Below are 25253 nucleotides of genomic sequence, written 5' to 3'. Positions count from 1 at the left end.
ACTCATACCAGAGGCAGCTTTGCTTGATGAGCAGACACCCAAACATCACATCCCTCCCAAGGTATCATCTGGCAAAGATGCAAATCTCCAAAGAAGCACAGACAGGGCTGGCCTGGCTGCAGGTCCTGCAGGACGGTCCTGCCACCAGCCCCTTGTACCACATTGCTCTGCCACCCGCCATGGACGGCACAAGCCAATCCAGCAACCCCTGCCATGCGCTCAGGATCTCTGCCACTGCCTGCAGTACCCCACCAGCAAGGGCATGTTGCTACGTGAAGTCTTCAGAGGTCTGACTCCTTTCCATCTCTGTCATTAAATTAACAACCCCAGCGTTTGTAACAAAGTGTTATTTATTAGAATACGACATTGCACTTAAAAAATAAGGGAGGTCTGACCCTGTCATCTTGACATGACATGAAGGATGCAGAGCCAGACCTACAATAAATATAAATACTATGTACAGTTTATCTAAAATAAATATATAATTTAAAATGAAAAATATCTTGTTAAATAGCTGTTACCCTCCCACCCCTCCTGCACCTAAGAAAGCCCCGAGCCCGGTCTCCTTGCCTATCACAGTTTGTTCCTCAGCATGCACCGCAGTGGACAGAGAGCTGCTGAAGAGCCTCTTCCGAGACTGCTCCATCCCGGAGATGGCCACGAAGTTCCCTGCAGTGATGCCGCTGCCCGACCAGCGCCAGGCTGGTTCTGTCCTCCTGCTCCAGCAAGCTCCCACCACTGTGGGCTCCCAGAGACAGCGCTGGCTCCATGGCTCTCGCCTCTTCCAGGAGGTAGAAGTGTGCTAGTGCCAACCCCTGCAAGACAGCGGCAGAAGAACTCACAACAGGGCCCTGGGCCGCTCTGCCCGCAGCGACATTCCTGCGTGGCAGGGCCAAGGTGCCCATCCCATCCCGCCCAGCCCAGCAGGACAACCCTTGTGGCCACCGAAGCTCCAGCAGCAGCAGCCACTGCAGGGCTGGACCCCAGAGGCTGGGGGAGCAGTGGGTGAGCATTCCCCACGCATGAACAGCAAGCTTCCCTTCCAGGAACTGGAGCGCTTTTTCCCCTGGACACATCCACCCCAGTAATCCTCAGCGCAGAGGGGACAGTGATGAAAAACCTTGTGCTGAATCACCTTCCCCAAAATCCAACTCCTACAAACAGCTAAAAACCCCACCCCCAACACTATTACTAACATTACAGAAATTCTTTGAAGGCATTACTTCATCCTCGCAAAGAACAAAGAATTTTTTTTTTTTTTTAAAAGACATCCCATGTCAGGGTTTGGACCAGACCAGAGGAAGTCTGCAAGCTTCCCAGCACCCGGCCACAGCCATCCCTGGGGCAGGGCACACCCCACCACCCTGCCAGAGTAACAGCACATGGGGCTGGCAGCAAGTTTCCCCCATGCCCAGCTACAAGGCATTACATTGGTGCAAGTGAAAAGCAGAGTGGGAGTGAAAAGGATGGGGATATATATACACATAGGCAATATCTAAGGAAGGGAAATGACTCAGAAGGTCAGAGAGAGAGCAGGAGGAGTGGGAAAAAAAACCAGAAGCAGCTTCTCCACTTCAAAACATCCCCAAAGCACACAGCAACTGGGCAAAGCAGAGACTTAAGGTTAGAAAGGAGGAGGAGGAGGTGGTGGTTGGGGATGTCAGGGGACAGGGGCTTGAGCAGGAAGGGGAGGAAAGAGGGCTGGGGCCCCACAGGTCAGCCCAGGCTCTCGGGCCAAATCCAATGAGCTGATTCTCCAGGCTCAAACCGCCTTCAGCTCCTGCCTGGCCCTGGCACAGGGCCCACACAGCAATCCCAGCCAGCATGAACAAGTAGAGCCCGCAGCTGCCCACCAGCCCCACTGCTGCCCCATGCCCAGCCAGGGGCTCACCTCACCAGCACCTGGCATCTTCAGTGATTCACAGTGATGCCCAGCTTGATTTTCTCTTCATTTTCTACATCGTAGACACCCCTCTTGTGACACCTGTGAGGCCAAGCAAAGAGATGTTCACAACATGGAGAAGTCCCTGCCACCCTCCCCTGCACATGGTGTTTCCAGGGACATGGAACAACTCAGCCCTGTCGCACTCACCTGAGCATCAGCAGGGCTGCGATGATGATGAGACACAGGGAGGACAGGATGACAGCAACGACAGCCAGTGCCGTGGTGTGGTCGTATGCGCTGGGGGGATGCTCCACAGGCAGGGAGAGACCGTGGCATCTCTCTCCATGATATCCTGGCTGGCATCTGGCCAAGACAAAAAGTCTTAAAGGTTGGTGGTGACCAAGCACAGAAATTCATTGAGTCCTTCACACCTTCATGGAAAGTAGCTGCCTCTTTGCTCAGCCTTAGCCAGCATCCTGCCCATTCCCATTGGTCCCTCTTGCCTGAGCTGGGAGGTTTCATGTCACCATCACCTCCCTGGTACTGGTAAATTAAGTTCCTCCTGCCCCAAGCACCAAGTGAACACTCCTAGAAATGGTGAGCTCCCTCCAGTAGAAGGCACCAGGGTCTGTGCTCTTCCTAGTCATCACCAGGCTGCCCAGACCACTTCTGGAAGTGGGAAGTCCCACACATGGGAGCAGAAAGGCAGCTGGACCAGAACTCAGCTCTTCCCTTGGAGCAGGACATCCCTACACACCCTGCCAGCCAGAGAGGTGCCACCTCGCTGCAGACTCAGGAGGTTACTCACGTAACAGAAATAACGCTCCGCAACGGAGCTGAGAGGCTGCCAACCCCTCCTGTGAGTCAAAGCACACTGATGCAGCCAGATATATATATCTACCTATTTCCAGTGCCACTGGCCCTCAAGCTTGTCTCCAAGATGGGGTCTCAACCCAGTCCTCCTGCCTAGCTCCCAACAATGCCACATGCCAGTGTCACCTCCCAGCCACAGCAGCAAGGCTGGGCACAAGGCAGAGGTGCAGGACTCAGCCTAGCAGCATCCTCACCCCATCTCATGCCCCAGGGACCAGCCCAAGGAAGTGATCCAGGAGACCTTGTGACACGGGCAGCCAGTCACCAAGAGCAGCTACAACCAAGTGACACCAGCCAACACAAGTCCTCCTTATCAGAGGGGACAGGGGGAGATAGCCACTGTCCCTAAAAACCATGATGGCTCTGGGCAGATGTCATCCGGGGATAGGCCACCTGGATGGACAGTCCTAGCTGGCCCCCAAGCCCCTCCTGCTTGCCTGTGTCCCAGGTCCTCCCCCAGCCCCAGGGATTTGGGAAGGACAGGAGGCTGGGCAGGCGACACCGGGCTGTCCCAGTCCCGGGCAGGGCTGCTGCACCCCACATCACACCGGGTCACCTGCTCGAGCTGAGCCAGCAGAGATCTCCTCCTGCTGGCAGTCCCGAGCCCCCTGCACAAGGGCCCAACTTCAAGACAGCTTCCAGGCAGAGGGAAACTAAGCGGTTCAAGGAGCTATGTGGAGCCTGATCCCTGCGGATTGCAGGGCATGAGATCTTGTGGGCACTATAAGCCAGGGAGCTATTATCTTCCCCAGGCTCCAGGCACAGGGCTGGGTGGCTCAGAGGATTGATAGCAAAGAACAAAGCCTCTTATATATCTGCCAGCTCAACCCCTGCCCACGTCAGCAGGGATCAAATGTGCACCCCTGGGTATTTCCTGTGGTAGCAGTGCTGGATCCAGGTGCCCCGGCAGCAGGCAAACCCTTTCTCCTCTGCTTGCCTCGTCTAGTCTCTGGTCTGTAACTGCATCCTGGGGGGTGGCAGAGCGGGATATGCACTGCCCTGTGTTTCATCAGGACCAAGGGATGGCTTGGACATGGCTTTGGCAGATTGTCCCCAAAGGCCAGTCCTCCTTGCCGGTGCCACGGCAGAGATGTTCCTCCTGCCTGCACCAGTACATCCCGACAGCCACAGGAGCCCCAAGCTCTCAGCCAAGGCTGGCAGCAGCCACGGGGACACGGTGCTACAGAGTCAGGATGGGGTCTTGCTGGCCAGACCCACAAAAGACCTTGGCTGTGAGACCCCAGCCCCTGCTCCCCACCCTCCAAACCCCACCACCGCGACTCTTCACGCAGCAGCTCAGCCAGAGCTGACCGCACCGGCAGAGAATACTGGGTCTAAGTCCATGACAGACTTTGGTGGGGGTTGGACATTGTTCAAGAAGCACAGGGAAGAGGCCAAGTCAGAGCCATCCCAGCACGGACGGGGAACACGCACTAAAAATATCTCCTCTGCTCTTCCTCTGCACAGCACGGAGAATTGAAGGAACCATGACTAAGGCTCCCCCGGCACAGACACACGCCAGCAACTCACATGCAGGAGGGAGCTCCCAGCTCTCGGATGTATTTGCATTCGCCATGAATACAGAAATCCTTGTACTTCCGCAGGCACGGATCTCTCTTCTTCCCTAGGCCTTTGCCTTTTCTTCTTTTATTTCCATTCCCTTTTTTCTTGGGAGTAACCAAGCCTTGAGGCTTTGACAGGAAAGCAACTGCAAAACAATTTAGGAAGAAGAAAACAGGGGTCAGATCATTTCCGTGTGTCAGCTGAAGAGAAGGCAGAGCAGCAAATACTGGGCTGCTGCAGCCAGCTCAGCCCTGGCACTCCCGCAGCCTTTTGTGCGGTGATCTGCCCCAAGCAGAGGATTTTTTCCTTTTTTGTTCTTTCAGCTTCTCACAAATATCATGGCCTTTCCGATTCATAAGAACAATTCTCAAGGAAAGAAAGGAATCAGGGTGGAGGGGAAACAGAGCTTTATGCATCTCAAATGTTGCTATTATATGCACCAGTTTCCACTGAACACAGAAAACTGTTAATTGCCCCTTTATCTGGCCTTTTTTTTCCCCTGATGAGTGCAGTCTTTTGTAAGACCCTATTCATGGCTCTGATGGACTCTCCTTCCTATGGATACAAGGACACGTTGCACACCCGGAGCAGGATTAAGAGAGCAAGCCTGGCTTAATTTTTGTTTTTGCAGAGCCAAAGAGATGGCAAGGGCGGCATTCCCATGAATTACGAAGGTATGTTTTTAATTGTAGTGCAGAGACCCATGGCTTTTGGCACAAAGCCAGCTCCCTGCTGGGTTGGTGGGAACTGGAGCACTGGGCTCTTCGCTTGGAGACAGACTGAAACCAGCAACATTATTTGAATAGTTTAAAGATGTGCAGATACTCCAAAAATCAGCCTCCAGCTTGATCTCACAAGGTGCCGAGACGCTAGAGAGTGCTCGCTGCTCTGAGAGGGACCTTTCAGCTGTCCCGGAACCACAGCACTTAATAACTCCAGTGAGCCCGGGGAAATATGAACTAAGCCCTGTGCTGCTTGGGAAGGAGAGGATGGTCAAGTCTAACCTGGCAAGTTGTAACCTGCCTAATTCCTTCTCAGCCACTTCCTGACGTAACCGAGCCCGCCTCCTCCTCCCCGGCGAGCGCCTCTTGTGCTGCAGCACACCGGTTGCACACCTGGCAAAGTTATTTCATGATTTCGACATCCTTCACGCTGGAGAAAACAGATACTCCAGGAAATTCTGCAACTTGAAGAAACTCCCGGATCCAGGTGAGGCGCAAGGCTCTGTCCCCTCCCCTGTGGGTTATCTCCCAGCCACAGCCAGTGGCCACACAGTGGTGCTGACCCTGCCAAGCCACCTCCACTGTCACCACTCCTCCTCCCCAGGGCTCCATCCCTTAGGACAGACAGAGAAAATCTGGAAGATCTTGCTGGTAGGAAAACTAGTCCAGCCCAGGTGGGCAGGGGGATGCTCAGATACCCTAGGGGCTGTGGCACAGAGGAAGGTGCCTCCAACACAAAAGGCAGATTTTTCTGACCACAGCTCAGCTCAAGGTACCAAGAAAGTGCTCCAAGAGGCCTCAGTAACCAAATATCCCCCATCCTCACAGACAAAGGTCAGCCCATGCCTGCCAGACCACTTGCTCTAGGACAGGGTGCCCTCCTCACAGGGATGCACAGAGGAGCAAGCTGGAGCATCTCCCTCCCAGCAGGAGGAATAACAGTGTTTCCCAGGGGCTGCGTGCCCTTCAGCGCAAGGGGGTCAGCCTGGTTTTGCAAGTTCCTTATCATGGTCTGGTGGCACAGCCAGAAAGCAAAGAAAAACATGGAAAAAAAGAGAGGGTGAACAGGGTAGAGCGTGCTCGTCCTGCTGCCAGATTACTGATCTCAGCATGTCACGTGCAAAGCACAGGTACAGGTCATGCTCCTCAACCTGCAATGGGCCCCTTGTCCCACCCCCAAGAGAGTCCCCAGGACAGTCTCTGGTCCCAAGCTGGGGGAAAAGAGCCAAGCATGAATGCCCAGCGAGCCTAACAAACCAACAGTGTCCCCAACGCCCCCATAGCAGGGACTGCCGGCTGACTAACCCTGCCTAGGCATGAGGAGCAGCCATGTGTGGGCAGCAAGTGAGTCACAGCGATCCCCTCGCCGGCGGCCACCGTGGCCACCACCCGGAATGCACTACGGTCCCACTGGCTGGGCTGCGCACCTGCAGGCAGGGGCTGCCATGCCCCCCAGAAAGGCTCTGCCTTCCATCTGGCCAAGGAGGAGGGGGCCCGGGAACTCTTGGGACACCCGTGCCAGGGACTTCAGGGACACAGACAGCCCCTGGCACGAGGTGAGGAGCTACCAAAGCCCAGTTGCTCCGTGCTAGTGCCCCATGGACTGGCCCCACTCAGGGCTTCTGCCATGGGCGCTCGGTACTCAGGGACTGGGGAGTCCCCCGCAGCTCCCTCCGAAGGGGAGCCAGAGCTGCTGCCGGCGAACCCCCGGCCTGAGCCGAGCCCAGCCTGGCCCCTCCGGCTCCAACCGCCGCCAGCCCGCCCCGCCGGACCGCACCGGCCCCGCGTCCCACTACCCCGAATCCCCCGGAGCCCTCGCCTCGACCCACCCCCAGCCGTCCCAAGCGCCCGGGCGGCGGCTCCCTCCGCTTGTACCTCTCGGCAGCTCGCTGAGGTCGTCCCCCGACGCCGCTCCGCCGCTCTCCTTCTCCGGGCTGCCGCCGAGCAGCGGGGCCGTGGCCGGGACCGGCGCCCCGCCGCCGCCCTTGTGCAGCACCTCGTTGTGCAGCTCGTCCCGGTCCAGCCCGCCCGCCGCCGCCGCACACACTGCGGGGAGGGGGCACGATCAGGCGGGGCAGCCTGACCCTGTCCGGAGCCCCGCACACATGTCCCACCCGGGACCGGAGCCGCCTTGCCTATGACCGGGACCTCCCTCACGCGTGACAGGGGACCAGTTTTTCTGCCCCGACTCGTGCCCGGGACCCTTCACCCGGAACCCGGGCTGTGCCCGCGCTGTCAGTGCCCAAGACTGGGACCCTTCCCCAGGACCGGGGACGTGCCCGCGTTGCCAGCGCCCGGGGCCGAGACCCTCCAGCCGGGACTGGGGCCGCGTTGCCCGGACCACCCCTCCCCACACGTGTCTGGGACCCCTCACTTGGGGGACGCGTTGCCCAGGATCGGGGCCGCGCCGCCCGTGCCCGGGACCCCCCACGAGTGTCCGTACCTGCCGCCAGCAGTGCGTGGATCAGCACCGCCCGTCCGTCCATGACCCGCGGCACACGCGTCCCAGCCGCTGCCAAGACCCCGCTCCGCTCGACCCCGCACCGGCAACCGCTCTCCAGCGGCGCGGCCCCGCGGCGGGTAGAAGGCGACGGGGCGGGACGGGGCGGGTCTTCCTGGCCGTCCCGCCCCCGGGAAGGGTTTCTCCGGCCGCCGTGGGGGGGTCCCGCCGGCCGGAGCCAGCTGGGGCAGGGGGGAAGGGGCCGTGGCGCGGGGGGCACCCGTCGGTCCGGGGCTGCCGGGGCTGGGTGGGCTCATCAGCCAACGCCGCACCGGTACCACCCCCCTTTCTCCAGCCCGAGGCACCCCGCAATGTGGGCCTGGGGGGCGTGCTGGAGAGCCCAGGGGAGCTGATGGTCTCTTTAGGGCTGCGCCAAAGCTGTAGAGGGGAGGAGGTGGCTCAGGAAAGCAGAAAGGAAACTTTATTGACTGGTCTCGGGCAGGGGCAGAAGAAGAGGCGTCACAGTGGGCACCGTGGGATGCCCACCACTGGCTGGTGGGACTAGTGCCAAAGGTGGCCTGGGAGGTTTTGGGAGGAGCAAGTGCACCTCGCCAGAAGGGCATCAGGCAAGAGGCAGGACCTCATGGTTCAGAGCTAAAACCTCCTTTTAACCTTGGTAATGGGGTGGCACCCTAATAGAGGACAGGCTTCCAGCCACTTGCCACCCTGTACTAGTGACGGGAGAGGGGTGGCAGTGGCAGCTTGACATGGTGGCAGAGACCCACTTTGTCCACAAGGCCACCTTTGTGCCCTGACGGAGAGCCTGACCAATTCAGTCACAGCTTTAGCTCGAAATCCCCTCCTAGTTGGCTGCTGTCCTTGTCTCCTCCATCCCAGCCTTTTGTGACCATTGTGTTTGGGGGCTACCACTACTTCTGGGTCCCCTTCACTGCTCTGAGGACTGCTTGTTGTGTTTGGCCTTGTCCTCAGCCCAGGTGATGGCCCAGAAAACGCTGTTGACACCAGCACTGGGCGAGCCCAGAGTCTTGTCCCAGCTCACACTCTGGTTGTGGGACCTTGCTGGTTCCTCGAGGTCCTGAGCCCCCAGCCCCGCTGCCATTTTGGGTTCAGCAAGGCGTGATTAAATATTCCTGCCATTGTTGTCAGCGTCTCCAAGGAATACTACCGGATTTGGCAACCCCCCTGCTCACACCCTCCTTCTTGCTCAGACTTGACTTTTGCAATTGTTTGTTGGATGTTTTTCCTTCCGCCTCCTCTGGCCATCAGAAGCCTGAAAACCTTTGGCAGCAGAGCCAGGAGGGTCAGCGGTGGCCTGGCCAAGGGGCTGTTTGCAGGGAGCCCCACATGGTGGCTCCCCAGAAGGTCCCTCCATGGGGATAGGATTTTCCCCCCTGCCAGTTCACCAGGACATCCCCGAGGCTGGGCGTGCGTGGGCAGCGTGCGCAGGCAGTGTTTGCTGGCTGACCTGGCACCTCGGGAGAGGGAGGCATTGGCTCACATCAGCTGCCAGGGAGGCTGCTGGCACATAAGGCTGGCAGTAGGCAAGGGCGGGGGGGCTGCAGGCTACCATTCCTGCCTGCCTCCCTGCATCTGCCTTGCTGCCTTCTGCTGTCTGTTCCCCTTTGCCTGCCTTGCCCCCAGCCTGCAGTCTCAGCCCTGACCTGTCCCCAGGCTCCACCCTCCCGCCACCACCCTGTCCCCACCTCACACCTCTCCTGGAGGATCTGGGGGTCTCTAGGGGGCCGGGGCCTAAGCCGAACCCAGTGCCATGTGGCACAGGGATGCCTCAGCACACTGGGGTGCCCTGGCGTGGCTTCACCCCCACCGTGCCACAGGCTGCTGCCTTCACCCCTCCTGCCTAAGCTGCAGGGGGCAGGATGAGGCCAGCCCCATTGGGCAGCTGCTGGTGTTGGAGTGAAGCTGGTTGTGGGGCTGGAAGGAGCCCTGGAAGTCAACTATGGGGCAGCGCATGGGCATGGAGAAGGTTCGGTTGTACTTGTGAATAGTGGGGTTGATGGGGAGGGGTGTCCCCCACTGCCTTCCCTGGGGCTGGATCCAGCACCAGCAACTCCCCAGCCTCAGCTCCTGGCCCATCTGCTGTGAGACAGGTACCAGCACCCTGGGGACCAGCATGCGCTCACCCAAACTCCCCCAAAACCTGACTTCGGCTGTGGCCCCATGCCAGGCTGCTCCTGGGGCTCATCCTGCCTGGGTCTGGTGGGTTCCAGCACAACTCGCCCATGCTGGCTGGGTGTTTGTGTTGCCTGCCGCCGTGTTTGTACTGCACACAACCTGGCTGTTTGTTTGCACAGAGCCAAGGGAGCCAAGCCCGGTGACAGCGATGGCAGGCATGCTGCAGGTAGAGCAAGCACGGGGCATTGCTCTCCACCGGCAGCACCTTGCTGGCCATTGCATCTCCCTGTGCCTGGCAGGGTGATGAGGCTGTGCCCGCATCCTTCCTTCCCACACACTGCAACATCCGCTTGCCCGCCGCAGCCCACGCAGTTGCCCTCCACATGCCAGGGTGGCTGCAGCCCTGATGCACTCCTGGTCCTTGCCATGAGTCCCGCCACCAGCAGCCCCCTCTTGCCCCACTCTGGATTTCCTCAGCAGTGACACATCCTTCCCCAGCACACGTCCCCACATCCTCTTTCTTGGGAAGAGCTGCCAAGTGCCGTCCCTCCTGCCATGGGCACATGCACCCTGGTGCAGGCATCAACGCTGCCGCTGGCTATCCAGCATTGGCCTTGCCTTCCCCTCACCAAAGCCTTGCGGGGTGCAGGACTTGAGGAGACCCTGCTTCCTGGAGTACAAGTGCAGCAAGTCCGTGGAAGTCAGTAGAAGGAGGCAGGGGGGTCCCCAAGTTGGCAGCTGGGGATGGTAGGAGCCAGCCACACTGGGACCCGCTGGGCTGGCCTGTGTTTTGGGATCGTTGTTTTGGGATCGTTGTTTTGGGCTTGGCTCCCTTGTATTGGTTTGTGTCCAGTTTAAACTGGTTTGCAGCTTTTATAAGTTGTGGGATGAGTGGGATCCTATGAGTGCGGGCAGCTCTGGAAGGGAGCCCACATCTGTGGCTGCTGGTGCTGTTGGCCATGACAGCCCACGTGCCTGGGGCGGATGCAGCAGCTCTCCAGGCAGCAGATGCCAGCTCACAGCCCGGACCAGAGGGGAGCAAGCCTGAAGCTGCCTACCATGCTTTTGGCTGCAGCATCTTCCCCTCCAGCATGGCTCCAGCAGCTGAGCAAGCTGGTGCCACCCTACAGCAGGAGGAATGGGGGGACGTCACCTACCCTCTGCTCTTCATCCAGCTCAACCAGCTGTTCAGCACCCCAGCCGGGCTGGAGTGGAGAGAGACGGCCAGGTAAGCACAACTGAAATGGCCAAGCTGCCTAGTGATGCCTTGGAAGTCCAGCCTTCAAAAGCCCAGCTCTGATGGAGCCCACGGCTTCTCCAAATGTTGGTGATTCCTCAGCCTCAGCCCCAAAACAGGGCTATTTGCTGCCCTCTGCTCCCATCTGTGCCCACACTGTTTCTGTCTGGCTCAAGTTGACTCATTTTGCAGGAGAGGGCAGAGTGTCAGGCAGTGACCCTGCACAGGCAGAGCACCCTTGCCTTTGCTCCTGCCTTTGCTGCCTCGCCAAGGCTCCAGTGGCTGCACTGGGGCTGGGAAAGTGCTCTGATGCTCCCCAGATCCAGCATGTCTCGGGAGGTGACCAGGGAGGTAGGTCAGGGCAGGCTTGGCTGCTGGACAACGGGGCCAGCTGGGTGCTGGTGTGGAGCAGGAGAGTGGCTGTGATGTCCCCACGCACCACACCACCCCTCTGAAGCTTGACAGGGGCACAGGAACATGAGTGCTGTGGGTCTGGGGACAGTGATAGGTCTGCCTCAGGGGTCAGAGGGCCTGGGGGGGCAAAGCCACTGGGCTGTGCCTATGACAGGTCTCTCAAGCACCCAGCCCTCTTCCCCCCAGCACAGCTGCCTGTCAGCAGGAGCCTATGCAGCACACCGAGCCACCCTGCAGCACTGCGCCCACCCATGGGGACAAAGGGAAGCTCTGTCTGCACCCAGCATTAAAATATTTGGCAGAGGCTGAGCGTGGCAAACATCTCAAGATATTTCTGTTCCGACTCCAGCAAGTGCTGCTAACGGCAGGGCAACCCCCAGTGCCAGCACAACCTGGGGACTGGTGGGTTGGGAGCAGCCTGGCGGAGAAGGACTTAGGAGTACCAGTGGCTGACAAATGGGACAGGAGCTGACACTGTGTGCTTGCAGCCCAGAAAGCCAAATGTCTCCTGGGCTGCATCCCCAGCAGCGTAGGCAGCAGGTTGAGGAGGGGGTGCTTCCTCTGTGCTCCGCTCTGGTGAGACCTCCCATGGCACCGCACCCAGCTCTGGGGTCCCCAGCACAAGACAGACATGGACCTGCTGGAGAGGGGCCAGAGCAGCCACAGAAAAGGTCTGAGGGCTGGAGCAGCTCTGCTGTGGAGAGAGGCTGGGGTTGTTCAGCCGACAGAAAAGAAGGAAGACCTTACTGCACCTTTCAGTGTATAAAGGAGGCTTGTAAGAAAGATGGAGAGAGACTTTTCTCCAGGGCCTGTAGTGATGGGATAAGGGGCAACAGTTTTAAACTCAAAAAGAGCAGGTTTAGGTTGGACATAGGAAAGAAATGTTTTACAACAAGGGTGGTAAGGCACAGGAACAGGCTGCCCAGGGAGGTTGTGGATGCCCCATCACTGGAATTGTTCAAGGTCAGGTTGGACAGGGCTTTGAACAACGTGATGCAGCGAAGATGTCCATGGCCATGCTGGGGGGTTGGACTGGATGGTCCGTGAAGGTCTCTTCCAACACAAACTCTTCTGTGATCCCATGACTGATGAAATCCCCCTGATCGGGAGATCAGATCAAGGTGTGGGTCAGCAGGAACGGAAACGTGACGTCTGAGGCTGCTCACCTGCCCCTGCTCCACAAGCCCACTGCAGCCACCTCTGACCACCCGAAACCGCTCCCTGCCCATGCCAGCCCCATGCCAAACTTGGAGATGGACCCAAGCTCCAGTTCCTGCTGCCTGGCACAGGACCACCCTGCCACTGACCCTGCACATCTTTCTGGGCAGGTGGATAAAGTTTGAGGAGAAGGTGGAGGACGGCGGGGAGCGCTGGAGTGCGCCCCACGTCCCAGCCCTCCCCCTGCACAGCCTCTTCCAGCTGAGGACATGCCTGCAGAAGGGTACGGTGCTCCTGGATCTGGATGCCCCCAGTTTCAAAGAAATAATCGGTACGTGAGGAATGCAAAGGTCACCTCCTGAGACAGGCTGGTCACCAGAGATGGACCAGGCTGCCAGGAGGTCCCTATATAAAAGCACTGATGCATGATGGCCAGGTACCTGGGGTGGCTGTCTGCTGCTCCAGCAAAGTGGGGTTCTCACTGGGCAGTCCCCCACTGGGCAGCAAACCAGGGGGACTCAGGGCTGTCCCCATCCCTGTTGCAGACAAGGCACTTTCCAGGCAGACTGAGGAAGCAGAGCTGCAGCCTGAGCTGCGGGAGCGCCTGGCAGCCCTCCTGCTCTGCCAGCCACGGCACCGGCCCACCAAATCCCTGCTGCAGCTCCTCGTTGAGCTTGGCCTCTCTCCCTGCCGAGGTAGGCATGGTGCCCAGCCATGGGTAGTGACACGGCTGTCCCAATGAGCATCCCTGCGCTGCCACCAGCCTGGTGCAACACTCATGCTGGCTGTTCACTTGCACACATATTTTGCTGCTTGCTTCCTTTCTTTGCAGGGAAGGCCAAAAGCTGGTCTGAGCCTGGAGCCCAGCTCTCCAAAACACCTCTTAAGGAGCAGGTAAGGCAGGATGGAGCTGGGCTGAGAGCAGCTGCTGCATCCCAAGTGCCCAGCCGCTGCATCCCTTTGCTTTCAGCTGAGAAACCGATTTAAGAAGAAGGTCCCACCAGGGGCTGAAGCAGCCCACGTTGCCGTCGGTGAAGTTGAATTCTTGGAGAAGCCCTTCACTGCCTTCATCCGCCTCAGGCGAGGGGTGACCCTCGGCTCGCTGTCTGAAGTCGCTCTCCCCAGCAGGTAAATGGAGCACAGCTGGTGGCCCTGCGCCCTCCTTTGTTCCAGTCTCCTTGCTCCCTCGCAAACAGGACAAGGCTTTGCTTGGTGAAAGCAAAGGGTATGGGACTCAATGCTGCATGCAGTCCCAGAACCCCGGCTCACTGCTTCCCCTCCTGCTTTTCCCAGCTCCTCAGGAGCACCCCAGGATGTGCTGAGAGTGGAGCAGCTGTTGGGGAGCCTGGGGGAACATCCCCTGGGTTAACCCCACCTTGGCTCTGTGTTCACTGTGCTCCTTAGGAGGGTCTGGATGTTTACCACTTGCTGCCATGGTGGCTTGTGGCTGGGAAGGAACACATGTTTGCAGCAGCCTCTTGCCCTCCCACTGCCTGAGATGCTCTCCTGAGTGGTGAGGTGGCTCTTGCAGCACTGTTGGTGCAGGGGGAAAGGAGCAGGGCAGGAGGTGTTTCTCCATGGCTGAGGAACGCATCATCTGAAGCCACAGGGGGAAACGGTCAGTGTGCTTCTTGAGCTGGGGACTTCCTCAGGCAGCATGCGGAGGATCAGGAGGGACATTGCCACCTCCTGGTCACTCTGCCCAGAGCACCCATCTTCCAGGAGCTAGGACATCCATCCACCTTCTGCTCTCTTCTTGGTGGGAGATGGGTGGCAGTCCCTGGGGAGTCCCTGCCGGTCTTGAGGGTTTCATGACAAGCCCTTGCCCTGTATTTTCCTCCCTCAAACAGGAGGAGAAGGGGAGCTTGTCCCTACCCATTCCTTTGCCTGTGCTGTCATCCCCTCTGCCAGCCACCCCAGGCTGTTCCACAGGCACATCCACTGTCTTGGGGCTGTCTCCCACCCAGGTCCATCTCTAGGATCTTAAGGTTTTCCCATTGACTTGATGAAGATGCCTGGGTGAAAGCAATCCCAGGTGGGTATCTGGAAGCAGGCTCCAGGAAGCCTCCAGCACTGACGTCCCACGTCAGGGCTGTAGCAGGTTCTGTCAGGCCACCTTCAGCCCCACTTGTGCTGCTGGAGAAGTTTCCCTACCCCGTCTCTGGAGATTTGCTTGGGGTATGATCACTGGAACCGCTTTGCAGACTCAGGGTACCAGGACTGTAACCATTTTTTCCAGTTTTGGAAAAGAGCTGAGGGCTTGGTTAAATATTTGGACGGGCTGTCCTTCTGAACATTATTCTTTTGCAGCACCCTCTGAGGTGTGGGATGTTAGCCATATTTCTTCAAGGACTTTGAGCCCTCTTTCCAATCTCCTTCCATGTCCCTATAGCGTGCAGCTGGCAAGCTCTCCTTCCCAATGCTAATGCTCCTACCTCCTGCCTGCGAGCAACATTCCCATGAGCATTACCCCACAGACAGCCCCAGTCAAGACCTTGACCCCAAAGACATCCCCATCTCAGATCTTGACCCCACAGACACCCTCAGCTGAAAGCGTGACCTCAGAGAGATCCCCAGACAAGGACGTCCCTTCTCTGCCCCAAAGACCTGCCACCCCTCCGCCCCTGGGTTTCTGCAGACTCCATGATCCAGTCAGGATCCTGGCGGCCCATGGTCTCCCGTGGGGTTTCCATGTGGTGGGCAGCAGACACGTGTCTTGTCTTCTGTCCCAAACACCCCGCTTAGGGTGGCCACCCCTGAGGGTGGCAGCAGCTCACCACACCTGCCCAGCCACTGTCCCAGGATGCCCGTAGCACTGTGGTCCCTCCTGGAAGAAGCATACCCCAGCGTGGAGAGGGCTGCTTGGGACATCTGCTGTCTCGCCCACAGGTTCCTCTTCATTCTGCTGGGTCCACGGGCCAAAGTGAAATCCTACCATGAGGTTGGCAGGGCCATGGCCATGCTGCTGACGGATGAGGTGAGCCTGATGCAGCACCCATGGGTGGGATGGAGTGGAGCTGAGCACACTAGGGCTCCTCTCCTTTGCAGGCTGCAGTAGGGGAGGCAGAGGATGGGGCAAGCTGGTGGTGTTCCTTGCCCAGCATAAGAAAACAAAGGTTTGGGGTGGGTCTGCAGGATGTAGGTGCATCCATTGCACTGAAGTGGATGGATGGGTTCTCGGTGATGGCTGCAGGCTGGGAGGAAGGCTCCGAGCGGCTGAATGCAGGGATGTGGTGGCTAAACCACAGCATCTCCCTGCAGGTCTTCCAAAGGGTTGCCTGGCAGGCTGAGCAGCGGGAGGACCTCATCGCAGGGATGGAGGCGTTCCTGGACGAGCTGACTGTGCTTCCTCCTGGGAAATGGGACCCCAGTGCCCGAATTCCTCCACCAAGCTGTCTGCCATCTCCACACAGGAGGTGGGCTGGAGGGAGGGCATGCATAGCCTCTGCCAGCCCCTCTGCAGGGTCTCAGGTGGAGAGCCCTGCCTGTGACATTGAAATCTCCATCTCCGTGGGGATGAAGGCACTCAGGAGCCAACCTTTGCCAGTGAGGTGCTGCCAGCCGAGCCCCTCTGCAGCTCCAAACAATGACCACAGCTCTGGTCCCTGGTGCTGTTAGTCCTGCTATCTCACCTGGCAAGAGATGGCAAAACCACCCTGCATGCCCTTTGGGCAGGACCTGCCAGGAGCACTGGGTTTCAGCACTCAGATGTGAAACTCATCCTCCAAGCAGGACGTCTCCAGCTCTGCCTGTCCCCTCCATAAAAACACTCCTGCTAGGGCTGGCTCCAAAGCTTGCTGGAGCAGACCATGGTTGGTTTGGAAGGGACATTTGAAGATTGTCTACTCCACCCCCTCCCATCTTTCCTCCTCTTGATCCTTCTTCTCATTGTCAGGGGATACACAAGGTCTGCCCAGCCCTGCTTGCACCCTTGTCCCACCTCCATCCTCCCTGTCCCCTCGTAGCATCTCCTAGACGTAGCTGAGTCCTGAGGTCTCCAGCCTGAAGCCTGTCTCCGTCTCTGCTCTGCCACAGGACCACTGCGCACCAGCCGGATCGGCAGTCTCATGGCAATGGGGACATGGCAGCAGCTGGGGACAGAGCCGGCCCAAGGCATGCACACTCCAGGGAGGAGCTGGAGAGGACGGGCAGGTGGGTGCCTAGAAGGACAAGGGTGGTGGGAGGTGCAGTAGGATGCCGAACTCAGGGCAGGGTGCTGGCTCTCCACAGCACATAGGGCCACTGCGTCCAAACCACACTGGGCTAGTGTCTCCTGCGGAAGGGACTGTCCCCTGCCTTGCAGCTCTCTCAAGGGGCGATGGCCAGCTGGGGGGGCTGCTCTGAGATCTTCCTTTGCTGCCCCAGGCTTTTTGGGGGGCTGCTGCAAGACATCCGGAGGAAGGCTCAGTGGTATGGCAGTGACTTCTCCGATGGCCTGCACCCTCAGTGCCTCTCAGCAGTGCTGTACATCTACCTGGCAACCGTCACCAACGCTATCACCTTCGGGGGCATGCTGGGGGATGCAACTGCCAACATGCAGGTCGGTGCAATTGTGGGATGTCCCCACCAACCCCCCTCAGCCCAGCCCGCACGTCTCCTCTGTGCCCACCTCTTGCCTCTGCCCAGGGAACCAGCGGTGCCCCCAGGGCATCCTGAGCATCACCCAAATCCTGCATCCTTTCCCAGCCTCTGTGTTCCCTGAGCCTTGACCCTGCACCCTGCAGTGCAAGGAGGTGCGGGCAGCTGCCAGCTGCTGTGTCACTGAGCGGGGGCAGGCCCAGGACCCCCACCCCACTGCATGCCTGGTGCCTGCCACCCCTCCCCTGCATTTCAGGGTGTGCTGGAGAGCTTCCTGGGCACAGCCTTTGCTGGCTCTGTCTTCTGCCTCTTTTCCGGCCAGCCCCTGACCATTCTGAGCAGCACCGGTCCTGTGCTGGTCTTTGAGCGCCTCCTCTTCTCCTTCAGCCAGTAAGTGTCCTGCCAAGGGCAGTTCCACGAGCTGCCATCCCCTGGCTGGGGCACAGGCCACCGTCACGCCAGGTGGGTGTCACTGTCGAGGCTTTGGGTTGCTCTTCCCACCAGGGACCATGGCCTGGACTACCTGGAGTTTCGCCTCTGGATCGGGCTCTGGGTGGCCTTCTTTGGTGTGGTCTTGGTGGCCACTGAGGCCAGCCACCTGGTACGGTACTTCACTCGCTTCACTGAGGAAGGCTTCTGCGCCCTCATCAGCTTGATATTCATCTACGACTCCCTGAAGAAGATGCTGAGCCTAGCAGACACCTTCCCTATCAACTGGCAGTACCGGCTGGACAATGTCACCTTCTATGGCTGCATCTGCAACTTGTCCAGCCCCGGTGAGCCCAAGCAGCCGTGGGGCTGGTGGGGAGCAGGGAGCTGCTGCCCTGGGACCCCACTGGGACCCTGACGCCCTGCTAGAGGATGGGGTAGGCTGCTCAATCCCATCCTCGCCTGCCTAACTTCATTAGCACCTTCCTCCATGCCCCTCCATGCTGTCTGTCCGTCTCTCCCTACACCCTGGCACTGCCCAGCACCATGCAGGGCAGTGCCAGGAGCAGGGAGAGCCTAGAGCCAGTTCCCACAGCTCCAGGATGGGGGATGCTAGGGGCTCGAGGTGGGCACCTGGCTAGGTTTGTGCTGCTGTCTCTAGCCTGGTCTGTAAATCAGAGGGTGTTTCCTGGGAGGGTGGAGATATGTCCACACTGATCCTGCAAATGGGACCCCTACTGTGTACCAAAAGCACCAGTGCTGGGCACAGTCTGGGCCCAATGGTGCCTCTGAAAATGCTGGTACTTCAGCCAAGCCCATCCCGGGAGTGTCCCCTCTTGGTGCTTCCCGGGTATCAGCCAGTGCCAGGGTCCCAGGGATCCCATAGGGCCCCAGCCAGCACCCTGAGCACTTGGGGAGAGCCTGGAGAGCTGCCCTGATGGCAGTGAGGTCCCAGCCATCCCTGATGGAGCATTCCCATGGTGCTGGCACCCTCTCACCCCCATTCCTTTTGCAGGTCACAGCTCCACAGGGAATGACACTCCACTCCCCTCGCCCATGGCACCCTGGCAGGTACAGCCCCTGCTCCCAGTGGGCAGGCGAGGGGCTGGGGTGGGTCCAGGGTGTCCATGCCCAACCTCTCCTTGCTGCCTGCCCTGTCCTCACAGCCTCCTGCCGCCCTGGCCATGCTGAGCAGGACCCAATGCCTGGATCAAGGCGGGCATCTCCTGGGGACCAGCTGCCAGTATGTGCCCGATGTCACCCTTTTCTCCTTCCTGCTCTTCGGGGGAACCTTCCTCTCCTGCACTGTGCTCAAGCGTTTCAGGAGCAGCCGTTACTTCCCTGTGGGGGTGAGCATCCTTTGTCCAACCCAGCAGCATGCCACCCACCCCAGCGGTGTGGGGACAGTTCCAGGTGCTGCAAACCAGGGGTGCTCCTGGGGCAGCCCCCCACCCTGGCCAGCCCAGGCCAAGCCTTCTCCATCTGCAGGTGCGGAAGGTGGTAAGCGACTTCGCCATCATCTTGGCCATTCTCGCCTCCTGCACTGTCGACGCTGCCCTGGGACTGGAGACCCCCAAACTGCTTGTCCCCAGTGAGCTGAAGGTGCTGGTGGGGTGGGCACAGTGCTGTCGGGAAGTGGGTCTGTCCCCCATGGTGGCTGTCTTGCTGTGCTGCATCTGTCCTTCCCACCACCAGGTCCAGCCCTACAGGGATGCAGGCTGATTCCACAGTCTGTAAATAACCTGGCCCGGTCCTGTACTAACCATGTCATGGTACAGCTCACGCTGGAGCGGGAGCCACAAGCTCAAGTCTGGGCTTGGGCTCCCTGCCCTGAGTGTGGAGCAGGGCTAGCAGCACCTGTACCCACAGCCACCTCCTCAGGCTTGCCATCATCCATGTGTAATGCCAGCTCTTCCACTGGCTCCTGGGGCCATGTGCCCGCATCCCGGCTTGGGGTGCCCAGGAGCAACCCCCTGCTCCATCAGAGCCCAGGTGTCCTCGTGAGGGGCTGGTGGCTCAGGCTGCCCAGAGGATGCTCTTCCTCTCCCTAGGTGGAGCAACCTTGGGTGCCTGCAGGGCCGGTCCTGTCACCCAGCTGTGCCACACACCTCACAGATGGGTGGCAGTTGCTGTGACACTTCTGTTCTCCACAGCCTACAAACCCAGCGCGGGGCTGGATCATCTTCCCCTTTGGAGCCAACCCATGGTGGGTCTGCCTGGTGTCCATGGTGCCTGCTGTCCTCGTCACCATCCTCATTTTCATGGACCAGCAGATCACAGCCGTCATTCTTAACCGCAGAGAGTACAAGCTGCAGGTGAGAGGGGGACAGGGGATGGGCAGCACCCTGCCAATGTGGAGGACCCAGGTCCTAGCTGGACCCTGTCGGCCAGTGGGGGCATAAGGGAAGAGCAGCACCCCGAACTGGCTGGCAAGGTGAGCAGGCCCCACTGCTGCCCCTCAGACATTGCTGGGGAGATGGCTTGTCCCCAACCCCGCTGTCTCTCCCATTGCAGAAAGGAGCAGGCTTTCACCTGGACTTCCTCTGTGTCTCCCTCCTGATGGTCGTCACCTCTATCACTGGCCTCCCCTGGTATGTATCGGCCACCGTCATCTCCCTGGCGCACATGGAGAGCCTGAGGAAGGAGAGCATGACCTCAGCCCCCGGCGAGCACCCCAGGTTCCTGGGCATCAGGTGCGCAATGGGCCTGGGCCCTGCCCTGGGAGGCCCCCTGTCCATGGCTGCGGAGCCAGGGGACAGGGATGTGCCCATGCTGGCCGGCAGGCCTGGCTTTGGGGCTGCTTGTTTCTCCCCAGGGATGCCACCAGCCCCCACCGCCAGCAAAGCTGAAAAGAGCAGAGACTCTGGGGGCTGGGAGGGCAGGTGGGGGCTGCAGGCTCCCGAGGGACCCCAGGGCACCCATGACACCTGTGCTGCCACCTGCAGGGAGCAGAGGCTGACTGGCCTGGCTGTCTTCGTCCTGACAGGGGTCTCTGTCTTCATGGCACCCATTCTCAAGGTAGAGAGTCTGGCTGCTGGGTTTGGCCTCTTTTCCAAGGCAGGGGTGGTGGCCATAACCACGCAAGGCTGGGGGGTTCCTAACTCAAACATCTCTCATCCCATCAGTCCACCACGGGAAGCCTGACTGGCGGGCAGGGAGCTGCATGCTGCGTGGGAAGGGGCTGGGCAAAGGATTTGGCTTGGGCACCACAGGATGGCTGGCCCACCAGTGCACTGCTGCCCCGTGTCAGGTGGCCAGCCTCCCTGTGGGCATCAGGGTCCCTTGCAGTCCCCAAACACACCCCACCACTACCCTCCACACAGCCACATGGCTGGCTGAGCCTGGCTGGTGCTGACTCTCACCTGCCACGGCTGCCACATCAGGCAGAGCCCCCCCAGTGTACCCTGGACAAATCTGGGTTACTTGGGGGCAGGCAGGAGGTCCCTTTTCCTCCACTTCTGTCCTCACATCTTAGGATGGCCTTGTAAAACCTTTGGTATGGTCCCCCACAACATTCTTACCTACAAATTGGAGAGATATGGGATTGATGGATGGACTCTTAGATGGATCAGGATTTGGTTGGATGGCTGCATCCAAAGAACTACAGTCAGCAGCTCAATGTCCAAGTGGAAATCAGTAACAAGTGGTGTCAAGGGTCCTTACCGGGATTTAGTATCTTCATCATCAGCATAGTTGGATCAAGTGCACCCTCGGCACATTTGCAGATGACACCAACCTGAGTGGTGCAGTTGAGGGAAGGGATGTCATCCAGAGGGATCTAGGAGGATGTGGGCCCACGCGAACTTCATTAAGTTCAACAAGGCCACGTGCAAAGTCCTGCAGCTGGGTGGGGGCAATCCCCAGTATCAACACAGGCTGGGGGATGAAGGGATTGAGAGCAGCCCGGCGGAGAAGGACTTAGGGGTACTGGTGAGTGACAAATGGGACAGGAGCTCACACTGTGTGCTTGCAGCCCAGAAAGCCAAATGTCTCCTGGGCTGTATCACCAGCAGTGTGGGCAGCAGGTTGAGGAGGGGATGCTCAGTCTCTGCTCTGCTCTGGTGAGACCCCCCCATGGCACTGCGTCCAGCTCTGGGGTCCCCAGCACAGGACAGACATGGACCTGTGGGAGCGGGGCCAGAGGAGCCACAGAAATGATCCGAGGGCTGGAGCAGCTCTGCTGTGGAGAGAGGCTGAGAGAGCTGGGGTTCTTCAGCCAGGAGAAGAGAAGGCTTTGGAAGTGTTCAAGGTCAGGCTGGGCAGGGCTTTGAGGAACCTGATCCAGTGGAAGATGTCCCTGCCCATGGCAGGGGGCTTGCACTGGGTGGTCTGTAAAGGTCCCTTGCAACCCAAACACTTCTGTGATTTTGTGGTGGAGAAGCTGGAGACCAAGCCTACCTGGTCCTCCCTCTCCCTTTGTGGTGGGTGGTGAGATACAGGGCAGTGAGGGGTGTCTGTGGGCTTTGGGAGCCTCCCCCAGGGCAGCTCTTTTTGCTTCCCCAGCCCCAGGATAAGTCTGGCTTTGTCTTCTGTGCAAGGACCCATGTCTCCTTACAACCCCAGCTGCCACACCTGTAGCAGCCCCAGGACTAGCAGTTACCTCCTGCCTTGGGCAGATGGATTAACGCTTCCTCTACCGGCCCATGAGTGTTGGCAGGGAAGCTGACCCAAGCCGGGGCAGTCCCTGTGTCCCTGATGGGGTCCATGAGGAGTAGTGAGTGAGCCTTGGCTCCCTCTATGTCTGGCTGGGCTTGGGAGAAAACCAAACCACACTGAACAACACAGAAGGCAAGAGCCAGTTTGAGGTCATAGAGGAGGAGGTAAAGCAGTGTGCTGGGCAGGCAGGATCCCCCTGGCATTTATAGATCCTGAGCTGTAAGCCGTATCTCCAAGGGGCTTGTCATCACGTTCTCCATCTCCAGCCTGGATTGCTCCCACTACGTGCTGGAAAATGGGGCAAGTTTCCCTTCTCTGAAGATTGCAATGTACTCACATGAGCAGCACAGCACAGCCAGGAGCACATCCAGGCTTTAAAGACCTCAAAGCCATACGATGAGCAAAAAGCCATGAAATTAAACTAGGCTGTTGGAAATGAAGGAAGCAAATGCTGCAGCGATGTGTGCAGGCTTTTATACAGGAGAGGACACTCAGAGAGTGCAGCGCCCTCAGGCAGTCGCACCCTGCTAACCCCTCACCTTGCTGTTTTGCAGCACATCCCGATGCCGGTGCTGTACGGGGTCTTTCTGCACATGGGGGTGGCGGCGCTGAACAGCATTCAGGTGAGCAGGGGCTGTGCCCAGGGTGCTGGTGGGGGCTGTTTTGAGAGTAAGGGAGTTTGTTCGATACCAGCTCTCGCTGTGCAGCAGAGCTGGGATTTTAGCCCTACATGATGTGCAGCCTGGCATGGGTCTGCCTCAGGCTCAGGACAAGAAGAGACAGAGGGACTGTTTTACATCAGGGGAAAGCAAAGGGTGGTGTCTGAGATGCTGAGGAGTACAAGTGACTTCTGCACTGATGTATCAGGTGGTTTGGGAGCAGTAAAGGGACCAGTGGATGACCCAGACCTGATCCTGAAGCTGCACAGACATGCCTGTCTGGGAGCTGCAGGCAGAGCTGGGATCTGCTGGTCCTTTGGTCCTGGTATTGCCGCTGATGTGCCAGCTCCATTCCTCTCCTGAGAAACCCACAGAGGGGAAAAAAATCCCACTCTGGAAACATCTACATATTTGTTTGTTTGTTTTTCTCTAAACTGTACATTTTCCTTGCAATTACCCTGCTCTGGATGACAGGCTGGGAAACCCCCTCCCTCTCTCTGCTTGAGGAATCAGGTTGTGCTCTGGCAAATGCAGCAGCAGTTTCCTGCATGCAGGGAGAGAAATCAAGGGGTTGTTATCTTTCACTTAAATCCTTAAGATCAGCTTGAGGCCTTTCTAGATGTCTAGAAAGCATTCTCCTGGCCTGGGCCGATGCTGGTGCCACAGGCATCGAGCTGGTGGCCAGCACAGACAGCAGGAGGGCTGAACTGTGAAAAGGATGGCAAAACCCCGTTCTGCCACCCTGGTCCCAACAGAGTGGTGGGTGAAATTTGCCCAAAAGCTGGAGGTGTGTGATCCACATGCTGTCCTCTCGCTACAGCTCACAGACCGCGTGCGGCTGCTCCTGATGCCAGCCAAGCACCAACCAGACCTTGCCTACCTCCGCCACGTGCCCCTGCGCCGGGTGCACCTCTTCACCATCATCCAGCTGCTGTGCCTGGCTCTGCTCTGGGTCGTCAAGTCCACCATGGCTGCTATTATTTTCCCAGTGATGGTATGACAGCCCTTTTCATTGGGTGGCACTGCTTTGGTGCATGGCTGGGTGCTGCCCACGCATGTGCTGAACGTCACTGGAGCCCCAGTGCTCACCTTGGGCAAGGGAAGAGGGAGCTGCCCTGGATGGGGGTGCATGCTCTGGCAGGTGGTGTACATGGGTGCTCAGACCCCCAAGAGCTGGCAGGGCCCCTGCAGGGCCACGACATGGTGTTGCCACCAGCCTTCACGTCCTGGGCTGGGGCTAGTGGGGCTGTCACTGCTTTGCAGGTGTTGTGCAAGTATTGTGCCCTGGGACCAAGCCAGAAGAGGTGACATGCCACCTCCTGGCATTTACCAGGAGGATGGAGGGGGTGTGACAGGGATCATGCTGCCCAGCATGCCTGGCTGCCCACACCAAGAACTGTGTGATGCTGATCTGTGCTTCGCCTGGGTCCCAGCTGCTGGCTCTGGTGGGGATCCGGAAGGGGCTGGAGCACATCTTCTCCCTGCACGACCTGAGCTGGCTGGACAGCCTCCTGCCTGAAACAGCCAGGAAGGAGGCAGATGGGAAACAGCCCAGGAAACAACAAGAGGAGGAAAGCAACAGCGAGGAGGTAGGTGATGTCCTGGATGCTACGCTCACGAAAGAGCTGTCCCAGCTGTCCCCGGGAATGCTTGGGTGTGGGGGCTGAGCCTGGCCTGAGCTAAGGCTAAGCCGGGCTGGGACTGAGCCCAGGGAGGTTGTGGAGTCTCCTTCTCTGCAGACATTCCAACCCGCCTGGACACCTTCCTGTGTAACCTCATCTGGGTGTTCCTGCTCCGGCGGGGGGATTGCACTGGATGAGCTTTTGAGGTCCCTTCCAACCCCTGAGATTCTGCGATTCTGTGTGATTCTGCGATTCTGTGTGATTCTGCGATTCTGTGTGATTCTGCGATTCTGTGTGATTCTGTGAGCTGCTTGGCAGGGCTGCAGCTGCCGGCACGGGCTGGGAGCGCTACCAGCCTTGTCCCACTCCTACTTCTCCCCCCAGTCCGAGCTGATGCACCGCCGGGGACCAGAGATCAACGTCTCGGTGAACTAGGCCGGCGGCACAGGGCACGGAGAGCGGCGCAGGAGGCCGGGGCTGGCACCAGCCCTTCCGCTGCCCTCCAGCGCGGCCCATGCGGCTCTGACGGCAGGCGGGCACCGTCAAGCCACCGAGTGGTCTGGGCCCGAGGGGACCTTCATGGACCTGCCAGGACATCCCCGCGCGGGGACATCGCGCTCCAGGCCGGGCTGCCCACGGCCCGTCCAGCCCGGCCCCGAACGCTCCCCGGGACGGGGCACGCACAGCCCCCCGGGCGCTCTGTCCCGGGGTCCCCCACCCTCACCCTGCAGCGCATTTTCCCGGGTGCCCCCGCCCTCCGGCAGCTCCGAGCGGCCGCCCCGTGTCCTGTCGCAGCGGCCCCGCCCGTCCGTCGGCTGCCCGGGCCCGGCGGCAGCGCGGACAGAGGCCACGTGTCCGCGCCG

The 25253-nt window shown here is 59.2% G+C and overlaps 2 protein-coding genes across 3 annotated transcripts; one reads left to right on the top strand and one right to left on the bottom strand.

Annotated features, from left to right (window-relative positions):
* Positions 1 to 414: 414 nt before the first annotated feature.
* HBEGF (heparin binding EGF like growth factor) lies at positions 415 to 7590 on the bottom strand. 2 transcript variants are annotated; one of them, XM_065644044.1, is made up of 6 exons: positions 7487 to 7590; positions 6919 to 7089; positions 4289 to 4466; positions 2093 to 2248; positions 1892 to 1984; positions 415 to 815 (listed from the first exon to the last, which is right to left on the bottom strand). In XM_065644044.1, exons 1-5 carry the CDS (start codon positions 7527 to 7529, stop codon positions 1912 to 1914), a joined length of 621 nt encoding a protein of 206 aa, XP_065500116.1. In that variant the 5' UTR covers positions 7530 to 7590; the 3' UTR covers positions 415 to 815; positions 1892 to 1911. The 2 variants fall into 2 exon arrangements, with proteins under 2 accessions (XP_065500116.1, XP_065500117.1); XM_065644045.1 differs by having other exon boundaries at positions 799 to 815; positions 1897 to 1984.
* A 3006-nt stretch (positions 7591 to 10596) lies between these two features.
* On the top strand, positions 10597 to 24825 carry SLC4A9 (solute carrier family 4 member 9). Its single transcript, XM_065644043.1, has 21 exons — positions 10597 to 10865; positions 12617 to 12777; positions 12992 to 13141; positions 13279 to 13340; positions 13417 to 13574; positions 15336 to 15423; positions 15708 to 15862; positions 16482 to 16598; positions 16812 to 16986; positions 17281 to 17414; positions 17529 to 17800; positions 18469 to 18524; positions 18620 to 18802; positions 18942 to 19055; positions 19607 to 19768; positions 19968 to 20146; positions 20399 to 20471; positions 22664 to 22732; positions 23589 to 23762; positions 24202 to 24357; positions 24775 to 24825. Exons 1-21 carry the CDS (start codon positions 10597 to 10599, stop codon positions 24823 to 24825), a joined length of 2958 nt encoding a protein of 985 aa, XP_065500115.1.
* Positions 24826 to 25253: the final 428 nt, after the last annotated feature.

The sequence above is a fragment of the Caloenas nicobarica genome, chromosome 13 (genome assembly GCF_036013445.1).
Source record: "Caloenas nicobarica isolate bCalNic1 chromosome 13, bCalNic1.hap1, whole genome shotgun sequence".
Taxonomy (NCBI): Eukaryota; Metazoa; Chordata; class Aves; order Columbiformes; family Columbidae; genus Caloenas; species Caloenas nicobarica.
The sequence above is the reverse complement of the archived record's forward strand: the minus strand, read 5'-3'. Positions and strand labels throughout refer to the sequence as shown.

Bases quoted from the DNA above. Each gene is read 5' to 3' on its own strand.
- HBEGF (XM_065644044.1), bottom strand. From the start codon at position 7,529: ATGGACGGACGGGCGGTGCTGATCCACGCACTGCTGGCGGCAG. The intron at 2,249-4,288 runs GTGAGTTGCTGG...TGTCTTGGCCAG, and splicing joins CTGGGAGCTCCCTCCTGCAT to ATGCCAGCCAGGATATCATG. The intron at 1,985-2,092 runs GTGAGTGCGACA...TTGGCCTCACAG, and splicing joins GCAGCCCTGCTGATGCTCAG to GTGTCACAAGAGGGGTGTCT.
- SLC4A9 (XM_065644043.1), top strand. From the start codon at position 10,597: ATGACAGCCCACGTGCCTGGGGCGGATGCAGCAGCTCTCCAGGCAGCA. The intron at 19,056-19,606 runs GTGCTGGTGGGG...TGTTCTCCACAG, and splicing joins TTGTCCCCAGTGAGCTGAAG to CCTACAAACCCAGCGCGGGG. The intron at 20,147-20,398 runs GTGCGCAATGGG...TGCCACCTGCAG, and splicing joins CCCAGGTTCCTGGGCATCAG to GGAGCAGAGGCTGACTGGCC.